The sequence below is a fragment of the Lepidochelys kempii genome, chromosome 4 (assembly GCF_965140265.1).
Source record: "Lepidochelys kempii isolate rLepKem1 chromosome 4, rLepKem1.hap2, whole genome shotgun sequence".
Lineage (NCBI taxonomy): Eukaryota > Metazoa > Chordata > Testudines > Cheloniidae > Lepidochelys > Lepidochelys kempii.
Genome location: NC_133259.1, coordinates 9,753,951 through 9,779,793, shown reverse-complemented (window position 1 = coordinate 9,779,793; position 25,843 = coordinate 9,753,951). Strand labels below are relative to the sequence as shown.

Here is a 25,843-nt window from a genome sequence, read left to right as displayed (position 1 = left end):
GTCATGCCTGACTAATCTAATTGCCTTCTATGACGAGATAACTGGCTCTGTGGATGAGGGGAAAGCGGTGGACGTGTTGTTCCTTGACTTTAGCAAAGCTTTTGACACGGTCTCCCACCGTATTCTTGCCAGCAAGTTAAAGAAGTATGGGCTGGATGAATGAACTATAAGGTGGATAGAAAGTTGGCTAGATTGTTGGGCTCAACGGGTAGTGATCAATGGCTCCATGTTTAGTTGGCAGCCGGTATCAAGTGGAGTGCCCCAAGGGTCGGTCCTCTGGCCGGTTTTGTTCAATATCTTCATAAATGATCTGGAGGATGGCATGGATTGCACCCTCAGCAAGTTTGCAGATGACACTAAACTGGGAGGAGAGGTAGATACGCTGGAGGGTAGGGATAAGATACAGAGGGCCCTAGACAAATTAGAGGATTGGGCCAAAAGAAATCTGATGAGGTTCAACAAGGACAAGTGCAGAGTCCTGCACTTAGGATGGAAGAATCCCATGTACTGCTACAGACTAGGGACTGAATAGCTCGGCAGCAGTTCTGCAGAAAAGGACCTAGGGGTTACAGTGGACGAGGAGCTGGATATGAGTCAACAGTGTGCCCTTGTTGCCAAGAAGGCCAATGGCATTTGGGGATGTATATGTAGGAGCATTGCCAGCAGATCGAGGGATGTGATCGTTCCCCTCTACTCGACATTGTAGTATAGGGCCCAAAACTGGACATCTGGAGTACTGTGTCCAGTTTTGGGCCCTACACTACAAGAAGGATGTGGAAAAATTTGGAAAGAGTCCAGCAGAGGGCAACAAAAATGATTAGGGGTCTGGAACACATGACTTATGAGGAGAGGCTGAGGGAACTGGGATTGTTTAGTCTGCGGAAGAGAAGAATGAGGGGGGATTTGGTAGCTGCTTTCAACTACCTGAAAGGGGGTTCCAAAGAGGATGGATCTAGACTGTTCTCAGTTGTAGCTGATGACAGAACAAGGAGTAATGGTCTCAAGTTGCAGTGCGGGAGGTTTAGGTTGGATATTAGGAAAAAGTTTTCACTAGGAGGGTGGTGAAACACTGGAATGCGTTACCTAGGGAGGTTGTGGAATCTCTTTCCTTAGATATTTTTAAGGTCAGGCTTGAGAAAGCCCTGGCTGGGATGATTTAGTTGGGGATTGGTCCTGCTTTGAGCAGGGGATTGGACTAGATGACCTCCTGAAGTCCCTTCCAACCCTGATATTCTATGATTATATTGAAACCCTCTGAGATGCACCCCAAACACACCAAGAAATCTGTTACCTACGGCCAGGCACGCAGATACCACAGAACATGCTCCAAGAAGAGAGTCCGGGATATACACCTTAACACACAGAAAACCACCTTCACCAAACAAGGACATTCCACCGGGGAAGTAATTCACATCATGGAATGGGCCTCTCAAATACCCCGAAAGAATCTGGTTCAATACGGAAATAAAACCTCATCGACCACACACCCCTAGTTGTCACCTACCACTCCACCCTGGAACGCATACAGGGTATCATCAAACAGCTACAGCCCATTTTCAGTGGGGGACCCCATCCTGAAAGAAATCTTTCCTGAACCCCCTTATCTGGCCTTCAAACAACCCTCCAGCCTTTCCAAGCTCATCATCAGAAGCAAGCTCCGCATCTAGGGGTGCTGGAAAAATGTGTACAGTGGGGGTGCTGAGAGCCACTGACCCAAACTGTAAACCCTGTACATTATGGAAACCCCTTCAAGCCGGGGGGGGGGGGTGCCACAGCTCCCAAGCACCCCTAGTTCCAGCAACTAAACCACAGACCAGTTTCCAATGCAAACTGGAAATGAGGTGGAAATTTTCAAGTGAAGGTAATTAGCCGTTGGAGCAGTTTGCCCAGGGAAATGGTGTTCTCCCTCCTTGGGAGTCTAAAATGAAGATGGGTATCTTTGTCCAAGTTCTGCTCATTGAGGGATAGACCCACAAAGGGAGCTGAGGTCTGTGTTGCAGAACATAGCATTTAGGCACCCTGCCATGGAATGGAATCCAGAAGCCCAAGTTGGGGGGCGGTCATGCTCCCGGCACAATGCACAGGGAGAGTTTGGCACCTGATAATGGGATCCCCAAAAGCCAGCAAGCTGAGCGGGGTGCCTAAGCCAGGCAATGGGAGATGCCCAGGAGAGGGGTGTGGCCTCAGCCCCGCCCCTCGAAAGGAGTTTGAGCCTCGGTTGGAGGCGGCGGCTTGGGGTTAGCTGCAGGGGTTTGATCCCTCGTTTCCCAGCTCCCAGGAGAGCGCCCTGACCCTGGGCTATGGCTCTCTTCGTCTGTCCCGTCGGAACTCTTCTACTGCAGGTAATGAAATAGCCCTTGGAGCGGGTCCTTGAACATGGGTCTCTCGCCTCCCCGGTGAGTGCCACAACCAATGGGCGACAGCCATGCTGTCCCTTCCCCCGGCTCGGTGAGTTGCCCTTTCTGCACTGTGGAACGATTTCGGTGAGAGAGACTGAAAGGCACCCGCCCTGGAATGCCTCGGGGCACACTCCTGAGAGGTGGGCGATTGGGGAGGGGGAGGGGGAATTGCTCAAGCGGGGGGCGAAAAGTTGTAAACGGGGGGGCGGGGGGGAGACAGCACCACTTCCTCCTCCATTTTGTACGAGGCCTGAACTGCTGGCTGCTGTCGGAGCACTCCTTCCAGAGCAGCCCCACCAGTAGGATAGATGGGGGGACACCTCGTTTGAGGATCCCGCTGGGGCTTAGGGTGAGAGAGGTGCGCGGGTATCAGGACCAAGACAGTTGTGCACGTGCCCAGTGGCAGATTTTTGGTACTGCAGGGATTTTATTGGCAGAAGCTTAGGCACCTGCAGGATTAGGGAGCAGCTGAGCTGGGGTTTTGAAGACCTGAGTTTTGGATTTAGGTGCTGAACGTTCAGTTACGTGCCTAAATCACTTTTTGTAAATCCGATCTAGCCCTGAGTGATGTTCTGTGGGCTGTGCTATGGTGAGACTCACTAGATGGTCGTAACTGTTCCTTCTGTGGAGACTAACCATTGTCGGCATCTTTTTCCTTCGATGGGAATAGCATCCAGGGAACAGCAACAGGCAGGTGATGAACATATCCTAAAAGAGCAGGGAGCGTTCAGACCAGTTCAATTAGGCAAAGCTTCATTAACTTCAATGGAAATTGTATCTGAGTGAAGGGATTTGGCCCTATGTTTTTCTGCAAATAGTCTGTATAATCCTTCATTATTTGGCTCTGACCCTATTGGCCTGGTGAGCTGTTCTTTGGACCCTGGTTACGGAAGAGGGGGATGTGGAGCAGAGACATCTAGATCATATTGGAGATCATTCACTGCCCTAGCAGTCACATCTGAGACTGAGAGCTGCATGCCATGTGGGAAGCAGCAATTTCTATTTCAGTTTTCTGCCTATTCAGGAAGTGCATTTTACATAAGTCACTGAGGTACTGGGAGGAAATAGAAAGCTCTCTGTACATCTGACTTCACCGCAATGCTGGGTTGTGCGAATGCAACTGCCTTTGCAACAGGATCACTCCGTTCCAAAATGGTGGCTCAGAACACTCTGTTGTGTCACTGTAGTGTGTTGAAGGAATAGGTGTGGCTGTCTGCAAGGACATTGGACCCTGCTGAACAAAGTTTGATCTCATAATCTCAGATTCTGTACCAGGATGGTAAGACACCTATGCATATTTTGGTTTTGTTGACTGAAAAAAAAAAAAATCAAAGGAAGGATTTTAAATAGCTTTGTTTTCGAATTTATTTTTAAAAGCATGATTGTGTTACAATAAGACATTTATTTATTTTCTATACAAATTAAGAAATTAAGTCTAATTTTAAGTCTAATTTTAAGTCTAATCTTACACTTTAAACATTTTTTCCTTTGGATCTTTTCCAAAATATCACTTAGACTTCTGGTGCTTTTATTGATTAAAATAATGTCTTGATTCACGGGTGTGCGTGCCTGTGTGCATGAGTGTCTGAGTATCATGTTGTTGACAGAAATGCCCAGCTAAGTTTTAGTAGTTTTGGGGAGGGGGTATTTTACAATGAATGTAAAAATACACATATTGTGTGTGTGGATATTTTTACGTGTTTTATTGTAAATTAATTTAAATTCGTAAGTGTAATTTTTAATTGTGAATTATAAGGTACCCCTGAAGTTTCATTAATTGCCTAGAAGAAGCCTGCTGCAATGACAAACTGTATGTGCCACATTCATCCTGGACATGTGGCCATTGTCTTTAGAGGAATTATGCCCAGGGTGAACTCAGCCCTTAACTTCCCCTTAATATTTTTAGATCAGGCATGCTCCTACAAAACGAGAAGTCTGACAACGGTTTCTTCCTGTGCTTTTCTTCAATTTTCCTGTCAGCATAGCTAGAAGAAGACTGTATTAAGCATTCCCTCTCCTTCTCTAAAAAGCATGAAAAAATTAGACAGCTTACACCATTTGTTGTGCTCAGAGTTTTTCTAAAGAAAAAGTAACCATATAGAAAACAGTCCCTGCATTCCCTCCAAGTGCCTCATTGGTGCAATGCAGAAGAGAAATTCTGTGTGACTGGTCTGTTTCAGGATGGTAGGAAAACATCTGTTTGTTTTTTGTTGTGGGTTTCTTAATAGCTATTCAGCTTTCCCAGTAGGAAAGGTAAAGACTATTTAGGGGTTTTTAACTCGTCAGGCAGCAGGCACCATGGAAATCAATTCTCCTTTTGTAAATGACGTGTTATCCTATTTTGATTTTAAGAAATATTCTATTTTATCAAACAATTACATTTTAATTTCATTTGACAATTACTTCCAAATAATCTAACCTTCACCAGTCTGTCGGGATACAGTCAGAAATTATGAACGGTAACAGAGCCGGATGCATTTGCAGCATTGTAAAATGAGCAACTTCCAAGTCTGTTCTATTATTTGCCAGGGGAAAAAATGTAGAAAAGGCATGGGTGTTGCTTGCATTAAACGAAAGTTAATAGGTAAAAGTTTGTGCCTTACTACAAATTATTCATCTAAACTATAACGTTGGTATACTGTAAACAACGCTTCTATGTTTCTAGATAAAAATGTGCCTAGAAAATAATGGAACTCACTTGAAAATACTTTTTTTTAAGTCTTCATCTTTTTCATGCTTTTATTTTCTGTGCAGTATTTCCTTTGTCTCAAAATAGGTGAGAAGACTCTGCTTCCTGCTAAGCAGTATCAGTACAAAGGCGGCTTTCAGTGCCAGACCCAAGAGCCAGTCACAGTTATGGAGATATGGAATCAGTAACAGATAGTGTGTTAGGTCAGTGCCTCAGTTTCCCCGTTTGTAGAATGGGGTTAGTGATACTCGCCTTCTTTGTAAAGTACTTTGAGATCTGCCAGGTTTAAGATCCACACTCGTGCCATCTGCTCTGTCCATACAGGACTTGAACTCTGAGTGTGGACTGACACTGACCTTAGAGACACTGCCAGGGCTTAGTCAGCCGTGACGCAATGTGGTCGAGGAGCCCAGACTCAGTTTTAGCGGGTGAAAGGGGCAGCAGACTAGAGTGAGGGAGTTGTTTGTTGTTCAGCGCGTTGGTTTCTGAGTGCTGGAGCACAGCGTGTGTAGGCGTTGGTTCATGCCCGCGTTGACTCCCTGCACTGACCTGCTGGCACAGGGAGGTTCTTGTGCCAGAGCTGGGAAGCTGGAAGCTTTCCCTGTAGCGCTGTGTTGACAATGAAAGGTTTGCCATGTCAGAGTGTCGGCACTGAAAGGCTTTTTGACACCAGCTTCCAGGACTGGGGTGGAGATTTTACTGACAGTGAGTGGGTTTCGATACAACTCTTTTTTTTTTTTTTTCATTTACAAAGTCCACTATGCCTTGATGTGTGTACCGCTACCCGTGGACTGTGAGTCTGTAAATCTTTCCATTTTGCCGCGCAAAGCTACAAGTTATTCATCTAAACTATAACGTTGGTATACTGTAAACAACGCTTCTATGACATTCCAGGGTGCAGACCAGTGAGGTGTTGTCAGCCCTGTCCTACAACTTGGGGTGCCCCACAATGCTTTGCTGCTGTAACTCCCACCTGGTTCATTCACAGACAGCCTGCAGGTCACACCCTGACCCCAGCAGCTTGTTAACAAACACCAACCACACTCCGGCTTCCAGCAGCCTTTGGTGACTACTTACAGGGAGACCCCGACACATTCCCAGTCCTGGGTTTTCTGCCCAAAACATATGTTCTGCACTGTCCAGCCCTCTCCTGGACAATCCAGATATATTGGGTCCCCTGCCCCTCTGTAGGGATCAATATAGGACAGCCTGCTACCTTAAATGGAATTACCCAAATAATTCCTGACACTAGGTTGGTTTTAATTAAAGAATAAAACAAGTTTACTTAACTAAAAGGAGACAGGTTTTAAGTGAGTACAAGTATAAGGTACAAGTATGGCAATCAGAAATGGTTACAAGAGAAGCAGCTTTCTAATCTTAAACTAGACTTGGTTCAAAGTGAAATTCTTGCAAATTCGCAGTAACACTGCTGACCAAGTTTGAGGTCACGATCCCCTCCCAAAGTCCAGCAGCTGTTTCTTTCCTTTTCTTAGGTGAAAAGGAGAGAGATGGATAGGGAGAGAGAACTGGGGGTGGTTTTGCCCCTCACTTTTGTAGTCCAATCACCCTTTGAGATGCTTTTTCCTGAGGGTTACCCCTAGATAAAGTTCATTCCCGCTGTGAGGTTGGAGTAAAGGAGTTTGATGGTGAAAGAGGTTTCATGCTGTTGTTTGCTAAAATGTAGATTTGCCTTGTCTCCCCCTTGCTGGCTCAAGGACCTTGTTTATTACATATATGTAAATGGAGGTAAACACACATTCCTTTTGTTTGAGACCTGCTTGACCAGTTCTGCCTAAACAGGGCTGTGTGGATTTGAACATGGGCTACCAACAACCATTCAGGGGAATTCATAACTTTACATATAATGTTGCTGCGTACATTTCATCATATTATTGACCAGTGAATTATTAGTTTTCAAATGATCCCTCACAAGACCAATTCTGCACAAAGATTATTACAATAGTGTGTAGGGTGTGAATACAGGGGTTGCATTTCGTCACACAAGGGCAATAACAAAATGAGGTTTTTTTCCAGTATGCACGAGGGCCCATGTTAGCCAGGTGTACCCCCTGGATCCAGGGCCTTCCACACCTGGGCCTTGTGCCTGCAGGCCAGGTCTGACCTCCTCCGCGACAGCGTGGTCGTGCTGGAGAGACCCTACCCTAAGAGAGATCCCGACTGCAGGAGAAGCGTGTCCGTTCTGTATTGGGCAGGTAATACATGTGGAGTGTGTGTGTGTAGGTGCCCAAGTATGGCTTCTACAGTAATGAACAGGCCAACCCTGCCTCCCTGGTTTTATTGCAGGAACAAGAGGTCAGACCAAATCGGGCTGATGTTTGTCTGCGAACGGTGCAGCGATGCGTCTTCCCCAGACAAGCAATGATTCCGTTTGTTGTTTAACTTTCTAGGCACGCTTTGAAAATGAACAAGAGTAGCTCTGAGCTGGAGAAGGTTAGCAATGGCTCTGAAGAGAGCCTCGGCCCACCTTTCCAAGGGATCCACGTCAGCTTCGTGGCTGGCTCCACAGAAAGCCTCAACTCTGACACAAGGACTGCCAGTGATGGAGGTAATTAAACTGTTTTTCTGTGTGTGTGTGTGTGTGTGTGTAAGGCTCATGGAAGGGGCTACCCACAGCCCAAAAGCTGAGATCCCTTGTTTGTGTAGTATATGGACCATAGAACAAGTACAACATCGGCAACACAAGCTTCCCCTGCACCGGTCTCTGACTGTATAGCTCAGCCCTGGCCTGGAGGAAACAGCTCTAGAGAGGAGTTGAGCTTCCATACCTATGTGGGACTCAATGCTGCTCCTACTGTAGTCAGCGGCAACGCTTCAGTTGATGTCAGTGTAAGCAGGCTCTGGCCTGTGCCCCCTCTGCTGAGCCTGCCGGCAAGGATGACCGAGCTGCTTGTGATGGTCGGAGAGGAAGGCCACCTGCTGTCTTCACAGTCCCGGACCACCAGGCAGCCATTACACTCTGTCACAAAAGACTAGTGCTGGGTTTGAAGCTGGTGATCTCAGGTGAAAGAGGATGTGTCCTGTTACCAGCCTCTGAGCTGTCCAATTCTCCTAACTCTTACTGATTCTCTCTGGACAACTTGGGCTGAGTCAGAGCAGCAGACTTTCTGTAATCTATTTGGCCAAGGCCAAAATCGTTCTTCCTGCTGTTTTTCTTAGACTCAAGACCAGCCAATCCCACACCTCCTCCCAGGACAATCTATAGACGTGCTGGACATGCTGCAGGATCAAAGATACAGAGGGTCGTTCATCTTTGACGTGATTTCCTCAGTGGGTTGCAGGGGTGACAGAGTTATAGCTCTACTAAAGGACACCAAATGTACCGAGAGGGAAAGGGGTTAGCACAACATGGCGCGCACAAGTATTTCTTGAAGGAGGGGGGAAGTGCCCTCTTTCATTAGTTTGGATTTTCTTTGAAAAGCAGATATTCTACCAAGTCGTTTTTCCCCTAAGTCTATTTAACTTCGACATGTACTGACACATTACACAGTCCAGCAACTATTTCCTTTGCAAATCGCCATCTTCATATAATGGAAGTTCTGCCTCTCCAGAAGCAACAATTCATAGCAATAAAATTCAGACCTAGTTGTCTGGAAATGACATTTTTCCAGTCCTAGCTCAGAATTTAAGAGGGAGAGTGTGCCAGGAAATTATAAAAGAGAAAAATCATGTTACATGTCAGACTTATGCTCTCTCAACCTATAGCTGTCAGATGTGAACAGAAGGGGAAAGTGGTTTCCTTGTTCTCTCCAGTGACACAAGGAATTTTAATTTTCTTAAGAAATTTAAAATAAATGTTTGAGATTTTTTTTTTTTTTTTTTTGGCTAATGTAAATGAGGAGCAGAACTCATTGGCCAGAGCAGGAATAATCAAGATCCAGTTGATTTCCAGGCACGCTTCACCAAAAATTCAGTGGCAAGATCCATGCATTCTGCAGTGGTCTGGTGCAATCTGTTGGAGGCTCTGCCCTAGCTTCAGATAAATTAAAAGAATGAGGCACTGATTAAAGAACATTTTGAAGTGGACAGTCCAGTCAGTGCAGTATACTCTGTGCCAGGCACTGGATAGTAAATTTGATTTATTTTACTCTGCCTATGCACGTTGAATTTTCAGTGCGTGGTTCAATTTTGCACTAGAGACTATTAGGGAAGTAGTCACGGGAAAGCTGGAGATGGTGGTGGTTAGGCAGTGCCCAGATGGACCCTTACAGCATGTGGGAAAGGTCTAAGGCAGTCTACGGTTTTGGACTCAGCATGTTGTTTGGATGTTAAAATACTTTACAGTGAAATAGAAAACCATGTGGACATTGAAATGTGCATCATTAGCTTTCAAAGTTGACAGCTGCCTTTATGGTGAATGGGGCAGGTCACATCTCTCAGAACTCTGATTTTCGGCTGTCTGCAGACTCAGGCAGACCTAACTGCACTGGTTTACTCTATTTGAAGGATTTCTTCACAATCAGAAGGGCAAGAAACCTAGGGCCAGATTCCTGGGTGCGGCCGAGCTTTGTCCAACACAGGACCCAACAGGGTGAGGCAAAGGTGGTTTTAAGCAGGTTCTGGCTCCCCGGATTATTGGGCTAGTTGGGTTCCCAGCCAGCCCCTGGCTCAGTTTAGAACAGCCTCAGGCCTGATCTACCTTACTTATATTGTAAGCTCTCCAGGGCAGGGACTATCTTTTCATTACTTGTTTGTCCAGAACCTAGCACTGGTCAAGGCTTCTAGGCAATACTGCCATATAACTAATAAGTGATTATAGTAATCTAAACTACATTCAGCTGCAACAGCACCCATGAGACCATCTAGCAGCCAAGATTAGCTGGAGGGTAGCATAGATACCAGGGCCAGAAAGGCCTGTTGTGATCATCTTGTCTGACATCCTGTATAACACAGGCCAGAGAACTTCCCCAGAATAATGCCTCCTACACTGGCCATGCCTCCATGCTGCGGGCTGCAAGAAAGGCTGTGTAGTCATTCTTGCAGCATACACCAGCTGGGGGTATTCCCCGGTGGCCAGGCGGAGCAATGAATCAGACCCTCTCTTCTGTTTTTTTTAATGCACGCTTGAATTCTGGAGCACAAATGTATTGGAAGGCGTGGGCTCCGCAGTGAATTCTTTAGCAATAGGACAGCCAAGTGTGCATAATGCAGGTAGGCCCTGTGCTTACCTTCCTAGATCTCCGCCAATAGTCCTTCAGCCTGATTCACAACGCCCAGACCACCAGTGAGAGGAGGATGCCAGCAGGGTGGTGATTCCTGCCCTAAAGAAGTGATCTGGGTGGCTGGTGACACAAACGCTCCCTGGTAGGGAAACCTTTTCCTGCATTTCACAAAGGAAGTGAATGGGAAGCCTTCTCTTTCTGAAGTTTGCTTTCCCATACACATATGAGCATGTAAGTCAACATGCCCCATGTTGGTTAGCCATTTTAAAATCATCAGTACAGAAATCGGAGTAGCAGCTGTCTTACAAATAAATTTTAGTCTCGAAGGTGCCACAAGTACTCCTTTTCTTTTTGACAATACAGAAATGGATTTTCCTCCAGAAAAGTGGTGGCCTATTTGTACTCCATCCGGAGAATCCAGAAAGCTGCTGGATTTACAGCCCTGGTGAATGAATGTTCACATTGCCCCATCAATGTGCCTTCATTGGGATCTAGCTGCACGATCTCTAGGGTTGCAATGATGGTTCACGCTCTGTGGCCATTCAACCTTCGGCTTCTTGGCTAAATTGGCCAATGGGATTACCAGTGAGTACTTATGGTGGGGGATGCACCTGTGAAGTAGACAACCGGGACTGCTAAATTTACTTCAAACAGGACACGGAAAGGCTATCAAAGATAACAGCACTGTTGCTAGCTGCACTTGAATCAGCAACTTACAGGTGAAAGGTGCTCTCTCTCATTACCAGTCTCCTGTGTCATCCAGTTGTATGAATTTCTGTTTCTAGAAAAAGGCCTTCATGAATATGTGGCCAGTGTTTCACTTTGATAATCTGCACATGATCTGTTAATGTCAGCATTGGAACCCAGGAACCAAGTTCAGAGAGGAAACAGGTTTTACTGCTGCCTTGCTCACAATGAGCAAAACTCTGCCATGAGGTTTCACAGATCTGGCTCTGTGTACACACATGGTAGAGGGCTATGCAGTTTAGGAAGTTTTTAACCTAGTATTAAATTATTTCAAAATATTTATATTGTCAGTACAGATATTTATTCTCCTAATTTCCCATGACACTTTAATATTCAGATATCCTGTGCCGTAATTTTTCATCTTTTCTAAACGATAATTATTACTCTTACATTTTTTGGCTGTGATCAAACACTTTTCCCTTTTTCCCCCATGACAAACGACCAGCCTTACTCCTGGCCAGTTTTAACGAGATAGGAAAACTTTCATAAAGTACAGCTGACTGAAACGAGCCATGTGCCAAGAGCCACAATCTGGTGCGCGCCCATGGCTCAGCTGAGGCATGTGGACAGAACTCCATTCGTAAAGCAAATAGGTTTGAGACTTTGCAGAGTGAATCAGTGGAGGACTTTGCAGCAGGGTGGAGTCAGCTGAATCCCTGTGCCTCCCCTCCAGGCTTGTCCTGTGTGGGGCAAGCTGTGGAGTTCAGTGTGTCACTTCTTTCGCGCCACTCTGACAATGCTTAATCTACAGTGCAGTGGGGAACATGAGTCAGGCTCTCCTTTCTTCTGCCTTGCCTAGCCTGTTTAATTGCTGAGTTACTGTGGCATAAAAACTAAACCGGCTTTGTTTGTATAGTTGTTGCCGAACAAGTATCCTTCAGTATTTCATTCTGAACTCCTCTCAAGTGACTTCACAGTTTAGCTATTTCCCATAGACCAGCTTTACTACTGTTTGGCAGCTTGCACAGTGTTTCTTCAAACTACCATCGAATGTCAGCCTCTTCCTTCCAAACACCCCTGACTAAATCCGATTCAGTCACTTACACTGTAGATATTCCATTATGCATGATTTGCAATAATTAATTAATTGGCAACGTGCATTGGATTTGGGTGTAATCATATTGTTCACATCTGCATTTCAAAGCCAGCTATCGTGTAGAACTTCCTGAGGTTTTAAAAACATCACGAGTCATTGTAACCACAGCGAGTTAAGAAATGCCTTAAGATACAGCTACAGTGCAAAAAAAAAAAAAAAAAAAAACCCCACGGCAGCGAGTCTCAGAGTGTGGGTCAGCTAACTCGGGCTCATGGGGCTTCTGCTATGGGAATAAACACAGGAGTGCAGACATTCCTGCTCAGGCTGGAGCCCGGGCTTTGAGTCTCACTGCTGTGAGGTTGTGTGGTTTGGGGTTTTTTTTTTTGCAGTGTCGATGTCCCATTAGTGCCCCAGGGAGAGTTCCAAGAGCACCTTTTCCCACCACAACAAAGTCCATGGGAGGGGTCTCAGGCGGAGATAATCACTACACTGTTCCCTACCTGCACCCCGCATGGTCCCACTGAAAGGGGCTATGTACACCTCCCACAGAAAGGCCCTAGGGTCCTGTGGGAAGCCAGGCTTGGAGGTTCTGTGTCTCTGCACCAGGCCCCCTGCCCACCCCAGGTTCCCGTAGCAGTGCAGCTCATGTGGTGCCAGGCTACCAGGGCCTCCCTGTGGTGCGGGGGAAGAGCCCTGTGGGAAAGATGATAAAGCTTCAGGCTGTATTATCCTCTGAGTAACTTCCCAGGGGCACGGCCGGGCTTGCATGGCTTCCAGCGAGCCCACTCCTCCTCCAACCCATCCTGTCTCCACCCTCTTCCCCCAGCTTAGACCCCTGACTAAGGGGCAAGAAATGCTGCTGCATAGACAGCCGAGCCCCTTTTGCAGACAAAGGGAAGGAGAGCTGCACATGGAAGGTTTCCTCCATGCAGAGGCAACGGGGTATAAGCTGGGGATCTCTTTGGGACGTCAGAGGGGACCAGATGCCTGTAACGCAAACACAGAGAGAAAATACTGTTTCAAATCAATTAAATTAACCCTTCCTGACAGCAATCTTTGGTTCCCATTTCTCAGGAGGGGGCAAAAGGCATGCAGATAAGGGAAAAAATACATCAACGGAGCCTGCTGTGCTTTGCACCCCTGTGCTTTTCTCTGGGGTTTCTAATGACAATATATAGTGACCCCTGCAAATGATGCTTAAGTGTTGTTGGGGCTGTTTTAACCTGACGTTCAAGAAACCTGAGAAACAGTCTCCACAAGGTACGTAATTACGATTTAACTCGCTGGCTTGCAACAAAGACTGGCACGTTTTTATTCCGTTCAATTAGAAGTCTAGATGTGAAGAGGAGTAGCCAGTCTAGGTACTTGAGAGGGCATTTTGCTCCAGCGATTGAGATTTCATGTGTAAAACTGGAGTTTTGAGCTGTGGCTCCTGGACTGCAGTGTATTAAATGTTTCTATAGGAACAGTATATTGCTGATGGGTACCATACACTATCCCCCCTGTAAAACGCAAATACTGCTGTAAAAGTCTGCTCTCTTTGGCGCTGCATCACACAGTAGATAGAGAAACACCGGCTAAATTATCTCTGCTACATCTCTGTACTCTCCATTACAATACCCTGTGCGCGATCAAGGTCTTTTGACAGTAATTGTCCAAACTTTGCCTCTTGTTTGTTCACAGCTGAGAGGCATGTGAGCCCCTGATGCTGGCATGAGCCAGCTCTGTTCTAGGCTGACCAGCCCTGAGTATGCTGGTTGGGGACAGAACACCATGGGGAATTGCTCCTTGCCTGGTGCCGGAGGAGGTGACCGCATGCTCTTGCGGATTGGCGGGAGGAACAGGTGGTTACAGCAGTACATTGCCTTTGGGAAGGCTGTGGGGAGATGGGGATGGCGTGTTTCCTTTCGGCTCTCTGTAAGCCACGTGGCCCGTGCGTATTTCCCAGCTGCCCATACAGTTATTCCCTCCTGCAAGGAAGGTATAATCAGTCCCAGAGCTTCCCACCACGGTCTGAGCTGGCTCCATGGACCATGCAAGATGGGTGAGAGCTGTGGACCCACCTCTGATCCCCTACTTGCCCCAGGCATGCATCAGCGTGCATATGTAGACCACAGCCCTGCTGTGTGCGGAAAGCCCCACCCCCCCCAATGTCTGTTCAGAGCTCCATTGAAGTGAGTGGTGCTGGGCGTGGGAGCCCGGGACTGCCGGTACCAACCGGAGCGAGGGCTGAGGCCGAAGCTTGTAACCCTGGTGACGTGCCGTGAGGAGCTGGCCACATCAGGCCTCGCGCAGGCTAGCCCTGCCACTGCCATTCATGGGAACAGTCTGAGTCCATGTGCTCCGCACTGAACTGATTATCACTCCATGAGGGTAGCCTGCACCTCCTGGCGATGGCTGTTGGCTGTGGTACAAAGCTCCCTGTACAGCCACCTTTCCTGTTCTCTTAGGAACCTCCCTATTTGGAGCTGCTAATGTGCTGAGCCTCCGCTCTGGCTACTTACTGTACAGCAGATCTCCTGCAGCAAACACAGACGAGCTTTCCACCTGCTGTGTTCCAAATGAGGGGGACACAACAACTCATAGGAGCTGGAGGAGGCTTATAATGGCGTGGATTGAGGACGTGATGATGCGTATCATAACGTCTATCGCTTTGGTTTCATTACTCGGCATTTGGGTGGCAAATTATATACTAAGACCCCTAACTCCCATTGATTGATTTGTAAGGGTGCCTGACTGTGACTTGTGCCTTTGAAGAGCTCATCTTGTGTTTTACAGCAGGAGCATCCAGGCTAATAAGGGACAAGCGGGGGGCACGGCTTCATAAAGCCAGTTATTGTCGTCGTGTCTTCTAGGACAATCATCTGACCAGAGCCACTCACCCTTTTGCACTGAAAAGCCGATCTTTTCTTCTGTTCCTTTCCCTGCAGGCTCCAATCAGGACAGGTCTCTGGGCACACCTCTACAGCCACCCCCTCTGCCACAGAAGAAAACCGTAAGCCGAGCGGTTTCATCACCTGATGGCTTTTTCTGGGGCCAAGCCCCTCTGGGTAGAACAGCGAATCCCACCAGCCCCAGACTGAACATCAGTCACTCCGAAAGCAACGTCTGCGTCCGAAGGGAATCCCCGTTCTGCTATGTGGGAAGCACCCACCACTCATTCTCCTCCTCTGAATCTCTAGAAAACGCCTGCAAAGGAAACGGCCATTGGGGTCCGACTTCAAACAAAAGCAGTAGCACCTGCGTCCAGAACAGAAACCTGCAGCCATTTTCCTCCTCTCCGCTCAGTGCGTCCAGCCAGGTTTCCTCAGTCTCCAGCCTTCAGCTCCGTAATCTGCTCCTCAACATTGACAGCAAGGAGGGGGTGTATGCCAAATTAGGGGGGCTTTATGCAGAATCCTTGCGCCGCCTCGTTGCAAAATGCGAAGACTGTTTTATGCGTGATCAGAAAAATGAACTGCATTTCAATGAGAACAACTGGTCTCTCTTTAAGCTGGCATGCAACAAGCCCTGCTGTGTTTCTGGGGATGCCATCTATTACTGTGCTACTTGCTTGAAGGACCCTTCCAGCACCTATGCGGTGAAGGTACGTTTACTTTATTTGTGTTGGCTTTTTTGCTGTCTCTCTGAGCACTTACCTGGTAGTGAACAGGAATATACCCTCTGGACTAAATTGGGTGTTGGTCCACTGAAGTCCATTCCTGGGAAATTATTCCAGGCCTTGATAGCATGTGAAGCACAGCTGTATAAGCCAATAGCTTTACCTTCCAGACAGTAATCCTTCAAATATGCAATTCCACGAGGGTTCACTGCTGTATTCGTTTCTGGACAGCTGTTGCATAACTGAGTGTTCCTCAGAGAGTGCCATTGGTGTTCACTAATAATACTTAGCACTTACAAGTTCTTTACAACCGTAGCACTCTTGTGAGGTAGGTGATAATATACCTGTTTTATATGTTGGGGAAACTGAGGCAATCCACAGCCACAGAGGAAGTCAGCAGCTGAGCTAGATTGGAAAGCAGGAGTGCCTGAATTCTCCTCTCTAGAGCATGCGGTCTGTTTAGAATGCTGCGACTATTTCTGGGTGTAAGCTAAGATTGGACATTAGAATATATGGTAAAACCTTGGTAAATTGCCATCAGAATATGGTGTCATCTTTTATGAATGGTTGGCTTTGTCTGTATCAAAGTTAACCAAGGTGATACTGCAGAAATGGGTGTCGTGTTTAAGTAATCCCTTCATAAGTCATCAACATTCTTTCCCTTGCTAAATTCATATCGGCGAAAGCATTCTTCGTGTGGTTGTAACGAAGGCCAGTCACACATTCGTTGGTAGGGACTTACAATGAAATAGTAGCCGTAGTTTGGTCTTCAGTTAGCACAATATTTTCTCTTTATTGCATAGTGATGAGGATCGCTTTTCACTCTGTGCTAGGCCTGTCTGCCTCCAACATACACAAGCTGATTGAAAGTCGCAAAAAAGGCTGTTTCCTTTCTGGCTGACAGCGTCTGTCCGAGACACCTTTGAGTCTACAGGTTATCTTGGCACCATGTGTATTAAGACCTTATGAACCACAGGAATTGACAGAGAGATCTTTACTTACCATCTAAATAAAAAGTTTACACGCTTAACATAAAAACTGGCCTGTCTCTTTTCACGTATCCTAGTGTGCCTGTTTGAAAGACAGATTTTAGACTAGAAAGTTCAGCTTTCTTAATCTGAGACAGATGCAGCCCCTCTTCCACACACATCCCAAAGCACTCAAGTGTTGGGGAGGAGGGCTGAATTTTCTCCTTGTATAGTTGTGATGTTTGTCCCCTTCTGTACAGTCCCTAAGGCCTGCAGAAAGGGAGCCCAGATCCTGAGGGCCTCTGCCTGTCGCAAGCCTGCAAGCTTGCTTAGCTCTGTGTAATAGAGTCCTTCTGCTAGGCTGGGATTTTCAAAGGAGCATAAGGTGTCTAACTCCCTTAGGCTTCTTTGGTACTCCCAGCCTACAGCCCTGCAGAGTTCAAGGCACAGTTAAGGTAACATAATATAAGGACTGGTCCAAAGCTTGTAGCAGCCAACGGGTGGCTTTCCAGTGGCTTCAGTGAGCTGTGGCTCAGATTCTCAGGAAGTATATAAAGTAATCCCCAGCTCGCGATGTGTGTAAAATCACTCCAGCGGCCTTAAAATTTGACCTGACAGGGTTACAGCATAACCATAGAGCCCTTAACGCCAGCCACATACTGTTCTGCTACCATTATTTTTTAAAGAGAAAATAATGCTCAGACCAAAAAAGAGTGTTACCCTAGAGAGTTGCACAGACTGAGAACAACTCCAAGGATGTTTTAGTTGAAAAGGGGCAAAGATACATTTGCAATTAACATTCCAAACAAATCAACCTTTCGTCATCCCATTTAACCGGAGGATTTTAAGTAGGCAGAATATAGTTATAGACTGAATGCTGGTCATAACACCCCTAGATCAATGCTTACAGTGGAAAGGTTTAAAGAGAACCTTTACTGTACCGTGCATAAGGTTTTACTGTACCGTGCATAAGTGCAAGTTCATTTGTACCTTTTCCGCCTCCAAAGAAAAGTCTGTACAGTGGACTGGAATAGCCCTTTTCGTTGCATAGCACAGAATGGGTTCACCCTGGGCTGATTTGCTAAGAAGAATTTAGACCTTTCCGTTGTTTGTACAACCTGACTTGATTCTTAGTCCCAGTGTGTGCTTACCATGGGGGGGAGTTGTTGTAAAAGAAGGAAACAACTCTGTTTTACATAGCAGGACTGTACTTGTGTCCCCATCTCGAATGTGCATTCATTCTGTGATCCTCGCAGACCGTACGGATCCAGAGTAGACAGAGGTAGCCTTGCTGTGCACTAGTGCAAAGTGTGCGTCAGCAATTTTCCCGAGTCCTTTCATTTTCATTATTAGAATGTGACTGATAGATGGTAATTGAGAGGCTTAGCAGCTGTCTGGTTCCTTTCCATGCCTGTTGTAGTATTGCACAGGGTTTCAAACAGGAAAGAGGCAACAGACCTGCAGTTAAAATTAGACGTGGACAAGCCAGACAGTTTGAAAGGTTTAGCTGAGCCAAGTGTCTTCCGAGCAGTCAGAGCCAAAACTTTGCGCTGAGGTCTTGGCATTGATTATGGCATTGATTATAGCACACACAGGCATGTGCGAGCACTTGTGTGCACACACTCGTCTGGGCTCACACTGACTGCTGGGAAATCAAGCCAAAATATGCTTACTGCCTTGGCTTATACCTTTGTTCAGGCACACAGTGCTCATCCAGAGACAGGATCTTATCTTGATCTTTCATTGTCATGCCCACCGTGTATTAAAACATACCAGGCGCGCACACAGTTCTGTGATCTGTCTACACACAACTGGCATGATTTACACAGGAGAAACCCGAACACATTCTCCAAATTGACACTTGATTTCGATGCCTCTGTTCACTCCAGGAATTCATACTCCAGTGAGCAGACCTATAACCCCTTCTACTGGGAGTGAAGGTAACGGGATTGGAGCCTAATCTTGGTGGTCTGTGCAAAATGTCCCTGGGATTGCAGTGCCATGTAGGGAAAGTTGTAGTAGAATTACTGAGCAGATGAGCAGGTGCTTGCAATAAAAAAAGAAATGCCCATATCGTTTTTCTGTATGCTGCTTATAACAGAATTATTAGACTGTACAGAATACATAACAAAGGAATAGCAAAAGGCATACATACACCTACAGTAGCAAACTGATTGAATATAAAAACTGAAAGCCCTGTCCTTCCTTTTATAGATCTTTGATGCTAAGGCTCTGTAGGGTCATGTGTTAATTTGTAATATATCCATGGGCTAGTTTCCTTGAAACCATCCTTTAACAGCATAAATGTGCAGGCACGTCAGACCCTTTTTACTTAGAAAAGAGAAATAAAACAATCGATTTTAAATAGCTCTTTCCCACAGTACTCTGTCACTAGAATTAATGCCCTGCAGAATCTTAGTTTTAAAGTATTTTGTCAGGAGCACAAAAGAATCTCCGCTCTCTAAGTCTTTCTTAGTTATTTTTGCCCTCGTTTTAACTTAGATGGCAAAACTGATGTCGTGTCCAGGTTTGCACACATTTTACAAGAGAGAAAAATTTGCTCCAGGGTTTGAAACCTCCTGTGCTAAGTTCCAGCCCAGAGCAAATTCACATGGCTGAAGTCTAAATAAATCCCTAAATAAAAGGGCTTACAATGGAAATGCTGAGAGGCCTGTAATTGTTGCAGAGCTAATGGATGTTGCTACGATAAACCTATTTTCCTGCAGTTATTCATGCTGTCACAATGGGAAAGTTTAAAATGTAAAAAAAAAAGTTTTTAGTGTAGGTTTATGTGAACTTTGACTGGGGTGGTGGGCCAGGAACCTACATAATGCTCTCCCTTTTCGTTTTGTGTCGGTGTTTTTGTTCTTCTCTCTGCCAGTCATTCCTAGTCCTCCATTGACGTTTGTTTTCTCTTTGTGGGCCTCATTTTTCTTTTTGTCACGAGTATTGTCGTGAGGCTGGGCCGTTGACTTGAGCTGCCTTTGTACTGCTAGCTGCTTAGATTGTCCATCGTGCCAAAACCAGAGCCTTTCGCCGGCTTTTCTGGCCACCATTCAGTGCTTCACTAGTACGTGCAAGGCAGACGTGAAACAAAGTGGTGGGAGAAGGAACAGTGAAAATAGTTTTAGGGCTTATGGGAGTGAGATGTATTCTGACTGTAACCCCGGAAGGCAGGAACTCCTGAGGTTAATCCCAGTTTGCACACCAATGGCCGGATAGTGGCACCTGTCTATATCTTTGGGACATAAGTACCTTTGAAAAAGTGGCCTCAAGTCCTCTGTGGTCTATAGGCAGGTCACTCTGATCCTGTCTTCACTACAAAATCAGTCATGTCTGAGGACCTGGGTTCAATATAGCTAAAATCGTGCCTCTGTTGCAAGACAGAATGGGGTTTTAACCATGTCCAAGGAGAAGAGTGCGTGTACCCAGGTCCCATGACATCACTGTATCATCAACTTTTTAGCCTTTGTTTCCCTGTCTGTGAAATGGGGATAATGCTACATATTTCCATACCTCTGGAGTGTTCTGAGGATTAGCTGCTGTCTGTAAAGCACTAGGTATTATGATCAGTTTAGTGGCCAATAGAACAAACAGTTCATAGACCTACATTTTAAGCTGGGTATTTTGTCTCTGACTTTCCTTACGATTACCCGGTGAAGCCATTGTGTTCCATCAGCTATGGAAACTCAGCGTGCTTTTCCCATCTCCTGTTTCTGCCCCTCTGGCCAGCGGGAGCCAACTGGAGGTGGATCAAGCTGCTGGCCAGAAGGATGGTGAGCACAAAAGGTGAGGCGGGGCAGGGAAAGATGGGTGAATCCTCTGAGCTGAAAACACGTTCTGAGCAGGGACAACAGGCTGTTGCCCATCTTCTTCTACATACAGCCCTGGACTCCTCAGCCCTAAATTAGCTGGCACCGCTCAAGAGAGAGCTCTTGGAGTCATCACGGCTAGTTCTCGGCAAAACATCTGCTCCACGTGCAGCAGCGGTCAAAAAAGGGAACAGCGTGTGAGGAACCATTCGGAAAGGAGGGGATGATAAGACAGTAAATATCCGAATGCCACTACACCCACACCTTGAGTACCGAGCGTAGTTCTGGGCACCATCTCCAAAAAGATATGTTAGAATTGGAAAAAGTACAGAGAAGGGGAACACAGATGATGAGGTGGGTGGAACAGCTTCCCTCTGAGGAGAGATTAGAAAGCTTGGAAAAGAGACGACTAAGGGGGGACATGATAGAGGTCTAGAAAATCATGACTGGTGTGGAGAAAGTGAATAGGAAAGTGTTGTTTACCCCTTCACATAACACAAGAACCAGGGGCCTCCTGATTTAAATTAATAGGCAGCAGGTTTAAAACAAAAGGAAGGACTGCTTCACATAATGGACGATCAATCTGTGGAACTCATTGCCAAGGGAAGTTGTGAAGGCCAGAAGTATAACCGAGTTCAAAAAAGAATTAGATGAGTTCATGGAGGATAGGTCCATCAATGGCTATTAGCCAAGAAGGTCAAGGATGCAACCACTCTGGGTGTCCGTAAACCTCTGACTGCCAGATGCTGGGACTTGGCCACAGGGGAAGGATCATGTGATGATTGCCCTGTTCTGGTCATCCCCTCTGGGACTCTGGCATTGGCCACTGTCGGAAGACGGGATGCTGGGCTGGATGGACCATGGGTCTGCCCCAGTATGGCCGTCCTAATGTCCATATGTTATGCCCTAAAGGAACAGTTTCCTGCTAAGCTGGAGGCACCGCTGTTGGAGCACATTTTGCCAAGCAGTTGGCGACTGGGTGAGCGACCATCCTAACCCACCCTGTTATCTCTTGTTTTCTCTTCACAGATTTGTAAAACTCAAGAATGCAAAGTGTCTGCTTCGTACCACAGCCCCTCGGTGCCAGTTCACTTCAACATCCAGCAGGACTGTGGACACTTCGTAGCCTCTGTGCCCTTCAGCATGTTGCTCTCCTCTGACGTCGCAAAAAGCACTTCTCCTCCAGATGGCCCCGGCCTCTCCCACTCTGCCAGCGAACGGGATTGTGTGGTCGTCATCACCCGCGAAGTGCCGCACCAAACCACAGCCGACTTCATGAGGGATGCGGCAACTTGCCATCAAACCAAGCCAGAGGCGTACGAACGGCGGGTGTGCTTCCTGCTCCTCCAGCTCTGCCATGGCCTGGAGCATCTAAAGGAGCATGGCATCGTACACAGAGATCTTTGTCTGGAAAACTTGCTACTAGTTCACTGCAAGCCTCTGACTGGCTGCAGTAAAACCAAAGACGAAAAGCACTTGCCCAGGCTCATTGTGAGCAACTTTTTGAAGGCCAAGCAAAAGCCGGGGGCCGGGGACTCCAAACTGAAAAAGAACCAGGCCCGGCTGGCCCCGGAGATTGTGTCGGCCTCTCAGTACAAAAAGTTCGATGAATTTCAAACGGGCATCCTCATCTATGAACTTCTCCACCAGCCCAACCCTTTTGAGGTGAGGGCCCATCTCAGGGAACAGGAGTACAGCCAAGATGACCTCCCCCAACTCCCCAACCTTTCCATTTACTCCCGTGGGCTCCAGCAGCTTGCTCACTTGTTGCTGGAAGCAGACCCGATCAAACGCGTCTGCATCACAGAGGCAAAATGGATCCTGCAGTGTTTGCTCTGGGGTCCCAGGAAAGATTTAACAGACCAGCCTCTTAACCACGAAGAAGCCCTCTTCGGTGCTCTCCAGAACTGGATCGACATGAAACGGGCTCTGCTGATGATGAAATTTGCAGAGAGGGCAGTGGACACTGAGCGGAGCATTGAACTGGAGGACTGGCTCTGCTGTCAATATTTAGCTTCTGCAGACCCAGTTTTCCTCTTTAACACATTGAAACTCCTTCAGCTTCTCTGATCTCAAAAAGCATTTCAAACCGAGCAGCAGCAGCAAGGAAAATGAAAGATGTTTCTAAGGTTGACATTCACTCACGGATAATGGTACAAATCACTTTCACACTGATGGCAGATCACTTACTAAGAACGGGATCCAATCTTTTTCTCCCCATTGAAAAAAAAAATCAATCTATGTACATTTCAGGTTAATTACATTGTTTTGAACAGTTTTCAGAGTAGCAGCCCTGTTAGTCTGTATTCGCAAAAAGAAAAGGAGTAGGTGTGGCACCTTAGAGACTAACCAATTTATTTGTTAGTCTCTAAGGTGCCACAAGTACTCCTTTTCTTATTGTTTTGAATACTGTAAACTACAAACAAACAAAAAACCGGATGCCTGCTATTTTGGTATGGTAACTCTTTGGGCAAATAAAAACTTGTGCGTGTGTATGTTTCCTAATGAGCAGAACGAGTTTGTGTTGAATTTCATGGCAGACATAGATCCCTGTTGGAACCAAACTTTATTCCCCATAAAAGAGGGAATATTTGAGGCAATTTGCTTATTAAATGATCTCCAGATTTGCAACACGGTTCTCTTGTCCATGCGACCAAAATTGCAGCAATGCAAAATGCCAACAGAAAAGAGCCAGACTCACTCTGTGGGTTTTCAGGCTTTGCTCAGGAACAGGTAGGATTAATGTAACAGGATGGGGACACCCCTCATCCCCAGCAGAGGCTGGGACTAGAGAAGCTGCAAAGTTTAAAAGGATTGTTTCCAGAGCAGCACCAGGTGTATGTACGCATAGGAACAGTTCTTTTTGCTAACCTTTTCAGGACCCCATTTCTGTAACCAGCTTACAGCAAGCACAGATTTGTCATACATAGGCTAATCTCTGCATACCCCAGGGAAGGAGGGGCGTACCCAGAATTTCCCAGTGTTACCACCACCAGGTCAGGTTCGTTGGGGGCCTTCGGCAAGTCACTGCTCTCTCTGCCTCCAGCTCTGCCTTGTACAGTGGGGAGAATGATACCTGCTTGCGGAGACCCTGTGGCTGAGATGCCCTTGGAAAGAGCTGAGTATTATTTCTGTTTTTGTTTTGTGGTTGCAACTAGAGGCCCCGATCTGGGAGCGGGGTCGCGTTGTGCTAGGCACCATACACCCGCATTGGACGCACACACGATTGAATGTATCAGAGGGAACAAGGGACAATTGACGTGTGCGTTGCAAAGGGAGGCGCCAGCAAACTCCTACAGAGCATTAACAGCAAAGCTCTGTCTGAGCTCCGTTTCCATGTGTAGACGTGGATAGGAACAAAGAGCTTCTCCTGTCTGTCAGCCGCTCCCTCTACCTTTTTCGCTTTGTCCTTTGGGTAGTGTCTTGCGCCCCCGTCTGCTCGTTCCCACACGCTTACACTCCGGACCAGCGCAGGGACCTTGGGGTTGGGCTGCGTGCGGTGCATTCAGACAGGATGGGCTGCAACTTAACCCTGCTGCACATGCCATGGGCTTGCTCTCCAGGAGGCTCGACACGTGGTATTTTGTTTTAATGAAGAATCGAGGCGGCTTGAAATCAGTGTGTTTCCATGCCAGGACTTGGGTGACTGATTTTCATAAAACCAGGGGGCTGTCCCCTAACCTCCTTTACGGCCTCCGTGGGATAGCAAAGTTGTAGGGCAGGGCAGGATTTGGCCTCCTTAGTCATTACTCCTTCAGCACAAGATTCTGCCATCTGTAAAATGGGTGACTAATGCGTGAGCAGCCTCACTGATTGCAGTGGGACTCTGCAGTGGGCAGCAGAATCCAGCACACAGAGATGCCGCAGTCCAGTGTCCGACTTTTTACTTCGGAGAGAGGGCTTGGATAGAAACCAGTTCAGCTTTTCACCCTTCCCCTGCTGCATGTGGGTGCAGCTTTCTTGCCAGATTGTCTGGAGCCCCTCACTGAATTACTCATTTCCCTGCCTTTGCATGGGCCTCCAGCACTGGGCGCCTCAGTCCTTCCTGTTCTCTGCCTGTCACCCATCCGAGTCCAGGCAGCTGTGGGCTGTGATACCTCGCTCTCCGTTGTTGGGTTTAGCGTGCGGGCGCTGGTTGGCATTGGTGTCCTATGCTATGCGGGAGGTCAGACAGGATGGCCAGATCATCTGTTCTGGCCTGGAACTCTTTGGCCACGTTGTGTCACTGGAAACAATTCTAAGGAAATTCCCATATGCTTCCCGCCTGCCCTCATTTGTATCCAAACCCAGCAACTTTTCGTCAGGGCTTTTAAACAGCAAGGGTTAGTGTGGGGATATTTGACACTTCTTTATAGCTGGGCAGCACCTCTTTACCCGCTCTGCATCAACTGCTAACATTTCTTTCTTTCTTTCTTTCTTTCTTTCTTTCTTTCTTTCTTTCTTTCTTTCTTTCTTTCTTTCTTTCTTTCTTTCTTTCTTTCTTTCTTTCTTTCTTTCTTTCTTTCTTTCTTTCTTTCTTTCTTTCTTTCTTTCTTTCTTTCTTTCTTTCTTTCTTTCTTTCTTTCTTTCTTTCTTTCTTTCTTTCTTTCTTTCTTTCTTTCTTTCTTTCTTTCTTTCTTTCTTTCTTTCTTTCTTTCTTTCTTTCTTTCTTTCTTTCTTTCTTTCTTTTTAAAGAGTTGCTTTTTCATCTGTGCATCAGGTTGCTCCCATCTTTCCCCACCGATCTGTAGCACCTCCTGTGTGATGAAAGAACAATGCAAAATAATCTTTTGGTTTCCTCCAAAATTTCTGCTGCTGTTGCGAAATCCCTTCCAATGAGCCTTGTGAAACCGCCCTGTTAAATCGGCGACGCTTTGAATGCAAACATAGCAGTTATTAAAGTTCTGTTTAACTGGGAGTCTGTCTGAAATGGTGAGCAGCAAGGAAATTCGGCAGGAAAGCTTCCGCTCTGTGTTGTGCTCTGCCTGAGTGCTGCAGGCGTTTCAGAGCCGAGGGCGATCTCGCATATGCTCCCCGATGAGCTGCAAGGTCAAGGCACAAGGTGGCAGTTAAGGATAACGGTTAATGGCCAGGCTTGCTGCACTCAAGCCTCGTGTGACAATGAAATATGCCCAGATTTCAGTGCTGAAAGCTCCGGGCAATCAAGCCGTGGGGATCACTGGGCACAAATGTGAATTTTAACAAAACTCTGAACTTTCCCGCCCACCTCTGGTACTTTCTGGTTCACTGCAGATGTTTATTACCATTGCCTAGGGAGCCAGCCGTGGGTCAGGGACACGTGATGCTAGGTGCTGTACAGACATGTAGCAAGCGAGATGGCGCTTTCCCCGGAGAACTCTCAATTGACATGCCGGGCTTCAGCAGGGGAAGGAAATTAGATGAACAGAGCTGGGGAGGTGTTGGGTAAGGGA

At 46.7% G+C, this 25,843-nt stretch overlaps 1 protein-coding gene across 5 annotated transcripts in view; it reads left to right on the top strand.

The window, feature by feature from the left end:
• The window catches only part of PRAG1 (PEAK1 related, kinase-activating pseudokinase 1), a 44,978-nt gene extending 21,929 nt beyond the window's left edge, over nucleotides 1-23,049 (top strand). For all 5 annotated transcript variants that reach the window (XM_073340337.1, XM_073340338.1, XM_073340336.1 and 2 more), the window contains 3 exons: nucleotides 7,497-7,654; nucleotides 14,982-15,637; nucleotides 21,462-23,049. In XM_073340337.1, the coding sequence (XP_073196438.1) occupies nucleotides 7,497-7,654; nucleotides 14,982-15,637; nucleotides 21,462-22,502 (1,855 nt within the window). In that variant the 3' untranslated portion in view covers nucleotides 22,503-23,049. The remainder of the gene's footprint in view (nucleotides 1-7,496; nucleotides 7,655-14,981; nucleotides 15,638-21,461) is intronic.
• Nucleotides 23,050-25,843: the final 2,794 nt, after the last annotated feature.